General features: G+C 42.7%; 1 protein-coding gene across 1 annotated transcript; it reads right to left on the bottom strand.

Annotated features, from left to right (window-relative positions):
• Positions 1-1,873: 1,873 nt before the first annotated feature.
• SMIM40 (small integral membrane protein 40) lies at positions 1,874-2,116 on the bottom strand. Its single transcript, XM_047858108.1, has one exon. It carries the CDS (start codon positions 2,114-2,116, stop codon positions 1,874-1,876), a length of 243 nt encoding a protein of 80 aa, XP_047714064.1.
• Between the last annotated feature and the right edge of the window lie 6,649 nt (positions 2,117-8,765).

An 8,765-nucleotide genomic window follows, 5' to 3' on the forward strand; every position in this document is an offset into this window, starting at 1 on the left:
GAGAGAGAGAACCCCAGAGGGGCTCCGAACCCATAAACCATACTGAGCTGAAGTCAGGTTCTCAACTGACTGAGCCACCCAGGCACCCCAGCAATAAAGTATTTTTAAGTTAAGGTATGTACGTTGGGTTTTTGTAAACACATAATGCTATCGTGCACTTAATGGACTACAGTATCACGTAAACATAACCTTTATATGCACTGGAAAAGCAAAAAAGCTCCTTTGACTTTCTTTATTGCGATATTAGCTTTATTGTGGTCATCTGGAACAGAACCTGCATTATCTCCAAGATATGCCTGTGGTTGTCAATCATGAAATCTGGGGCTAATCTTGTCTTGAAGGGACATGTAGCCTATTTCTTTCATCAAGGTACCATAAACACCACCTCTCCTGTCTCATTAAACATGTACTTTCAATTTTTAATCATTTAAAAACTGTGTGCAATCTTGATGCTATTTAAATCAGTTCTGTTCTCATAATAATTGTAATGATAACAGAGAAGAAAAATATTTTTTTAATTTTTTTTTAACGTTTATTTATTTTTGAGACAGAGAGAGACAGAGCATGAATGGGGGAGGGTCAGAGAGAGGGAGACACAGAATCTGAAACAGGCTCCAGGCTCTGAGCTGTCAGCACAGGGCCTGACGACGCGGGGCTCAAACTCACTGACCGTGAAATCATGACCTGAGCCGAAGTCGGCCGCTTAACCGACTGAGCCACCCAGGCGCCCCGAGAAGAAAAATTTTTAAAAACTTTGCTGTCTATGGTCACAACAAAGAAAAACATTTTTCATCTCAGTTAATATGTATATGCAAGAAAATATGATTGATCGGTCAGTAAAAGACTTTCAAGTATAAAAGTATAAAATTGTCTGTGGAGAAGTGGACTGGTAATAGCTGTTCAAGGGGGAAAAAAAGTCACGAAAGAAGGAAGAGAATAATCCTGTAGTTATGAGTTTGTTTATTTTAAAATGTGAATATTTTCCTTTTTTCTTTTTTTAAAGTTTTTTTTTAATGTTTATTTATTTTTTTCAGCGTTTATTTTTATTTATTTATTTTTTTGGGGGGGGACAGAGAGAGACAGAGCATGAATGGGGGAGGGGCAGAGAGAGAGGGAGACACAGAATCGGAAACAGGCTCCAGGCTCCTAGCCATCAGCCCAGAGCCTGACGCGGGGCTCGAACTCACGGACCGCGAGATCGTGACCTGGCTGAAGTTGGACACTTAACCGACTGCGCCACCCAGGCGCCCCTAATGTTTATTTTTGAAGGGGAGAGACACAGAGCATGAGCCTGTAAGGGGCAGGGAGAGAGGGAGACACAGAATCTCTGTCAGCACAGAGCCCGACATGGGCCTCGAACTCACCAACCATGAGATCTTGACCTGAGCCAAAGTGTGACAACTGAGCCACCCAGACGCCCCTATTTTCCTTTTTTTTTTTTTTTTTAATGTTTATTTTGAAAGAGAGCACATGCATGAATGGGAGAGGGGCAGAGAGAGAAGAGGACAGAGGATCCACGCTGACAGCAGAGCCTGCCTTGGGGCTTGAACCCAAGAACCGGAGATCACGACCGGAGCTGAAGTCGGGCGCTTCACCGACTGAGCCACCCAGGTTCCCCAAGATGTGAATATCTGCAATCGGCCAGAAATTCCATCCTTGAAACAATTTTCATTTATGATGAAAAACTGTAGATGATTACTTAAGCATATGTGAGAAGTACAAACCTTTTCAAAAAATTTTCCCAGAGTATAGGTGCAAAAATTTTAAGACAGCTGTGCAAGTATCCCCTCCACAGCCCCCTACATTCTATTTCCCTCTTGTCCCCACCTCTCACCTCTGTCGCAGGAGAAGACAATGTTTATAGGAAAGGTGGTCACAATTCCAGCTCCTCCTCCTTCTGAGGTGTTCTCAGGAGCCAGTCCCCAAACTTTGCCCACGGTAGCAGCCACAGCAGCTTATAAACAGCCTCCAGTGTCAGTAGCATCAGGAAGAGGACCAGGAAGATAAAGAAGGCCTTGTCCAAGGCCCGACGCAGGGGACCTCTGGGAGGACAAGGACGCCTGGCAAACGCCAGGAACACATCCTCCTCAGCCACATCGCCTTCCTCCTCCGCCATACTAACTCACAGCTGACAGCTGACTGGATCAGCGGGGCTGGAATGGGAGCCCTTGCTCAGCAACGCCAGGATTAAGGGGCATGGCAGCAGCAAGCCCTGAACCTGCTTGGGTTGACCCTAATTCCCCCATCAAAGACAGAAAGGAGGCAATCGTATAATCATCCCGTGCAATGTGAATGGTCTGGACTAAGTAATTCCTAAAGTCTGTTCACCTTTACTGCAACTGTGTCTTCGCAACACGGAGACAGGCGAGCTGGAACGACTGCTGGAGTCATTCTGGGTCTCCAGGTTCAAGGCCCCACGTCTTTCGCCCCTACAGACAGAGGGTGAGCAATTGTAGCTGCTGTGCCACCGTGAGCCGCTGTCAGCCCATTCCAGCTTTACCTTGGGTGGTCGGAGGAGGCCTAGGGGAAGGGCTCTCGGGGTCTATAGAAAAAGAAAGATCGTGATTGGTCAGCGGAGCCAGAGTGTGTAGTTGGGACTTAAGTGTTGGCGCGATAATATGGGAGAGGGGTGGTGATTAGAGTTGTTGGCTGGGAGTGTCCTCCAGGAGGCTGTCGTTGGGGCAAGGGTTGAAGGCCTCTTCTTGGCCCTGTTCCCTAGGCACTGGCCCCAAGGCCCATGTGGAGACCTGAGGACCCCCTGGGATAAGTGGGGCAGTACGGGGTAGGGTAGCCAGTGGAGGGAGCAATGTATGGTTGTGGACCTCATGCATAGAGCCTTTAGGATCTCTTACCTAAACTTCATTTTGACCTAATAGGAAGACCTTGCTCACCCCCAAAAAGGTACAAACGATGCCACGATTTTGTTTAGAGCCAACTTCTGTTATTGTTTGCTGTCGCCACAAGAGGGTTGCTCTAAGAGTCAAAAAACCTAGATGGAGTCAAACTAATCACTTAGGAGTTGTGTTAATTAAACAAGGCGGCCATTAGGCTGCATTAGCAAACCCAAATCTAAGCCTGTAAATTCCCCAAGGTTTGGAAATCAAAATGCTGAAGACAATCACAGTCAACGAGGCTTTAAGCTATAGCCAGACAAATAATTGCTTTTCTTTGCTTCTGGACTTTATCTGTATAAGTCTTTCCCCTGGCTCCTGTCTGCAGAATGTGCCTAAGCGCTTTTGGTTTGGTGCTACCCCATTCAAATCCGTTCATTCATTCATTCAGAGAGAAGGAGAGAGAGAGTGTGTGCATACAAGTTGGGGAGGGGCATAGAGAAGGAAACAGAGGATCTGAAGCAGGCTCTGTGCTAACAGCAGAGAGCTGATTCGAGACTTGAACTCACAAACCATGAGATCATGACCTGAACTGAAGTCGGTCGCTCAACTGACTGAGCCACCCAGGCTCCCCTCAAATCCATTTTTACTCAAACGCTTTGAATTTTTAATATGCCTCAGTTTATCTATTACCTGTTTGTGTCATCTTGAGGAAGTCACTGAACTTTTTTTATAAAACTGAGAAATCTCTTGCTTCACAAAATTGTTATAAGGGACAAATAAAATAAGGGGTTTGTTTTGTTTTTGTTTGTAAATTGTGAAGTGCTATATTAATATAACATATTAATTTCTGATACCCTCACTTATGTCTCAGGCAAGTTTACAATAAGGCTACACAAACACCTTTTCTTTTTCAAATTTTAATTTAAATTCTAGTTAGTTCTAGCACAATTCTAGCACAATATTCTATATATATATATCAATATTCTAGCACAATTCTAGCACAATATTGGACTCAGAAGTAGAATTCAGTAATTCATCACTTACGTATAACACCCAGTGCTCATCATAACAAGTGCCCTCCTTAATACCCATCACCCATTTAGCCCATCAACCTCCCTCCATCAACCCTCAGTTTGTTCTCTATTGTTAAGGGTCGCTTGGGGCGCCTGGGTGGCGCAGTCGGTTAAGCGTCCGACTTCAGCCAGGTCACGATCTCGCGCGGTCCGTGAGTTCGAGCCCCGCATCAGGCTCTGGGCTGATGGCTCAGAGCCTGGAGCCTGTTTCCGATTCTGTGTCTCCCTCTCTCTCTGCCCCTCCCCCGTTCATGCTCTGTCTCTCTCTGTCCCAAAAGTAAATAAACGTTGAAAAAAAAAATTTAAAAAAAGAGTCGCTTGGGGCACATGGGTGGCTCAATTGTTTGAGCATCCAACCCTTGCTTTTGGCTCAGGTCATGATCCCAGAGTCGTGGGATCCAGCTCCACATCAGGCTCCACACCTGTGGAGCCTATTTGGAATTCTCACTCTCTCTCTCCCTCTCTCTCTCCCTCTCTCTCTCTCTCTCTCTCCCCCCTCTGCCCCTCTCCCCCACTCTCTCTCTAAAATAAAAAATTAAAACAAATATTCTCTCTATCCCTTTGCCCCCTCTCCCTCACTCACAGCCTCTCTGTCTCACATTAAAAAACAAAACAAAACAAAACAAAACAAAAAAAATATCTTATGGTTTACTTCCTCTCTCTTTTTCCCCGTTCCCTATGTTAATCTGTTTTGTTTCTTAAATTCCACATATGAGTGGAATCATATGGTATTTGTCCTTCTCTGACTTATTTTGCTTAGCATAATACACTCTAGCTCCATCCATGTCATTGCAAATGGCAAGAGTTCATTCTTTTTGATGACTGAGTAATATTCCATCATATATATACCACATCTTCTTTATCCATTCATCAGTTGATGGACATTTGGGCTGTTTCCATAGTTTGTCTATTGTTGGGGGGCCTGGGTGGTTCAGTCAGTTAAGCGTCTTGATTTCAACTCAGGTCATGATCTCACATTCATGAGATCGACCTGGAGTTGGGCTCTGTGTTAACAGCTCAGAGCCTGCTTGGGATTCTCTTTCTCCCTCTCTCTCTCTGTCCCTCCCCCTCATGCTCATGCTCTCTCTCTCTCACTCTCTCAAAATAAAGAAGAAAGAAACATTAAAAAAAACATTGTACACAGTTTTGCTATTGTTGATAATGGTGCTATAAACATCAGGGTACATGTACTGCTTCAAATTTGTATTTTTGTATCATAGGGTAGTTCTATTTTTAACATTTTGAGGAATGAACCTCCATACTGTTTTCTGGAGTGGCTGCACCAGTTTGCATTCCCACCAACAGTGTAAGAGGGTTCCCCTTTCTCCACATCTGCACCAACATCTGTTGTTTCCTGTGTTAATTTTAGCCATCGTGATGGGTGTGAGGTGGTATCTCACCATGGTTTTGATTTGTATTTCCCTGATGATGAGGCTATACAAATACCTTTATCTTTCCTTCTACATGATAGGTTTAGCACCAAGGTCTTGTGTAATATATAAACCCAGCACCTCAATGGATTTTTTTTTTAATTTTGAAATAATTTCAAATTTACAGAAAACATTTAAGAATGGTATCAAGAAGGGGCACCTGGGTGGCTCAGTTGGTTAAACATCTGACTCTTAATCTCAGATTATGAGTTCTAGCCCCACTTTGGGCTCTGTGCTGGGCATGAAGCCTACTTAAAAAAAAAAAAAAAGAATGGTATCAAAAACTCTGGTATCTTTTTCACCCTAATTCCCCCATTCTACATGTGGATATATGTGCTCATTTCTCTCAACCCCAATATAACTATCTGTTAGGGGTTGCATTTTGACACATAAAATTCATATATTGAAGTCCTAATTCTCAGTGTCTTAAGAATGTGACTTTATTGGGCAAAAGACGTGACTAGACACTTCTCCAAAGAAGACATCCAGATGTTCAGCTGACACATGAAAAAATGCTCAACAACACTCATCGTCAGGGAAATACAAATCAAAACCACAATGAGATACCACCTCACACCTGTCAGAATGGCAAACATTAGCAACTCAGCCAACAACAGCTGTTGGCGAGGATGTGGAAAGAGAGGATCTCTTTTGCATTGTTGGTGGGAATGCAAGCTGGTGCAGCCACTCTGGAAAACAGTACAGAGGTTCCTCAAAAGATTAAAAATAGAACTACCCTACAACCCAGCAATTGCACTACTAGGCATTTATCCAAGGGATACAGATATGCTGTTTCAAAGGGGCATATGCACCCCAATGTTTATAGCAGCACTGTCAACAATAGCCAAAGTATGGAAAGAGCCCAAATGTCCATCGATGGATGAGTGGATAAAGAAGATGTGGTGTATATATACAATGGAATATTACTCGGCAATCAAAAAGAATGAAATCTTGCCATTTGCAACTATGTGGATGAAACTGGAGGGTATTATGCTAAGTGAAATCAGTCAGAGAAATACAAAAATCATATGACTTCACTCATATGACGACTTTAAGACACAGAACAGATGAACACAAGGGAAGGGAAGCAAAAATAATATAAGAACAGGGAGGGGGATAAAACATAAGAGACTCTTAAATATGGAGAACAAACAGAGGTTTACTGGAGGGGTTGTGGGAGGGGGGAGGGGATAAATGGGTAAGGGACATTAAGGAATCTACTCCTGAAATCATTGTTGCACTAGATGCTAACTAGCTTGCATGTAAATTTAAAAATTTTAATTTAATAAAAAAAAAGAATGTGACCTTATTTGGCAATGAGGTCATTGCAGATGTAATTGGATTAATTAAGATGAGGTCATATTGCAGTAAAGTGTACTCCTAATCCAATATGACTAATGTCATTACAAAAAGGGGAAATTTGGACCCAGATCTGCGTATAGTGAGAATACCATGTGTACATGGAGGCAGAGATACGGTTGATGCGTCTACAAGCCAAGGAATGCCAAAGATTGCCAGCAAACCACCAGAATCTAGGGGAGAGGCATGGAATAGACTTTTCTCTCATATCATCATTCAGAAAGAACCAAGCCTGCCAAACTATGACTTTGGACTTCTGCCTTCAGAACTGTGAGACAATAAATTTCTATTGTTTAAGCCACCCAGTCTGTTACAACAGTCCTAGCAAACTAATACACTATTCTAAACAGCAAATTGACATCACTATTCAAATCACAGATACCTTTCCAATTTCACCAATAATATATCTGCCCTTTTTGATCCAGGATTACATATTGCATTTGGTTGTCACATATCTACAGTCTCCTTTAATCTGGGTAGTTCCTTTGTCTTGCCTTGGCTTTCAGGAATCAGTTTTAAAGAGCACAAGCTTTTTACTTTCTGCAAGATGTCCTTCAACCTAAGTGCACATAAAGGCAAAAGGAAAATGATGCTGTGTCCTTTCAAGTGCATGACATTAGGAAGTGCAGGAGGTGAACCCATATACAGTTCGGCAGGTTTCTCCTCCATAAAGTCAGCACTTGTCCCTTTGTAATTCTTAAGTCTCTGCTACGTCATCAAATCTCCATTTGCCTTAGCATCGATTGATAACCTCCCTTGGAATAACCACCATGATAATGTTTATTAAATATTGATTTTTTTTAAATTTTTTTTTCAACATTTATTTATTTTTGGGACAGAGAGAGACAGAGCATGAACGGGGGAGGGGCAGAGAGAGAGGGAGACACAGAATCTGAAGCAGGCTCCAGGCTCTGAGCCATCAGCCCAGAGCCCGACGCGGGGCTCGAACTCCCGGACCTCGAGATCGTGACCTGGCTGAAGTCGGACGCTTAACCGACTGCGCCACCCAGGCGCCCCTAAATATTGATTTTTAATTCCACCATTCCTTCTTCAGCTTTTAGTCAACAATCTACTATAAGAGAGAGCATTACCTTCTCCCTCATTTATTCATTTATTTATATCATATGGACTCATGGATTTCTTTTACTCAATGAACTGTAACGCATTACTATCATATTTATTGTCTGGACTTGTGGGTTTCTATTTTACTTAATGAATTATAATCAGTTACTATAATTATTATTTTGATGCACAAAGGATCCCAAATTTGGTAAATGAAATATCCTTTCAAGCTGGATCCTGTATCCTTTTGAGATGTTCTCAACATTATTTGAGCACTTCCTTCCTTTCTTTTTTTGCTTTTTAAACAATTTTTGAATGTTTATTTATTTTTGAGAGAGAGAGAGACAGAGCGTGAGTGGGGGAGGAGCAGAGAGAGAGGGAGAGAGAGAGGGAGAATCTGAAGCAGGCTCCAGGCTCCAAGCTCTCAGCACAAATCCTAATGTGGGGCTCAAACCCACAAACCATGAGATCATGACCTGAGCCCAAGTCCGACACTTAACCAACTGAGACACCCAGGCACCCTGAGCACTTCCTTACTTTCTGGTACAAGAGGTGACCCAGGCTGAATTTGTACTTTTCCTGCCTCTGCCCAGGAATCAACTGTTTCTTCTGGCTTCTTCTAACAGGATGGTATTTGGAAACCAAGATCTGGGTACTAGATATACTCATTACTACAGGGATGCCATTGTTTCTAGCCCCTGACAGCAAACCAAGCTAGGAAATATATGAACATACATATATGTACACACACACACACACACACACACACACTGTTCCAGTTACTGTTGCTGCCTAACATAACTAAAACTTAGTGGTGTAAAACAACCATTTTATTATGCTTATGGAATGATGTCAATAATTCAGGAAGGACACAGTAAAGACAGCTTGTCTTTGCTCAACAATGTCTGGATCCTCAGTTGGGAAGATTTGAAGGCTGGAGATGACTTAACTGCTAAGGTGGAATCATCTGGAGGCATCTTCTGGCAGTTGATGTTAGCTGTCAGCTA

This window comes from Prionailurus viverrinus, chromosome B2, assembly GCF_022837055.1.
Source record: "Prionailurus viverrinus isolate Anna chromosome B2, UM_Priviv_1.0, whole genome shotgun sequence".
Taxonomy (NCBI): domain Eukaryota; kingdom Metazoa; phylum Chordata; class Mammalia; order Carnivora; family Felidae; genus Prionailurus; species Prionailurus viverrinus.

Excerpts from the sequence above, each read along its gene's own strand:
- SMIM40 (XM_047858108.1), bottom strand. The coding sequence starts at position 2,116 with ATGGCGGAGGAGGAAGGCGATGTGGCTGAGGAGGATGTGTTCCTGGCG.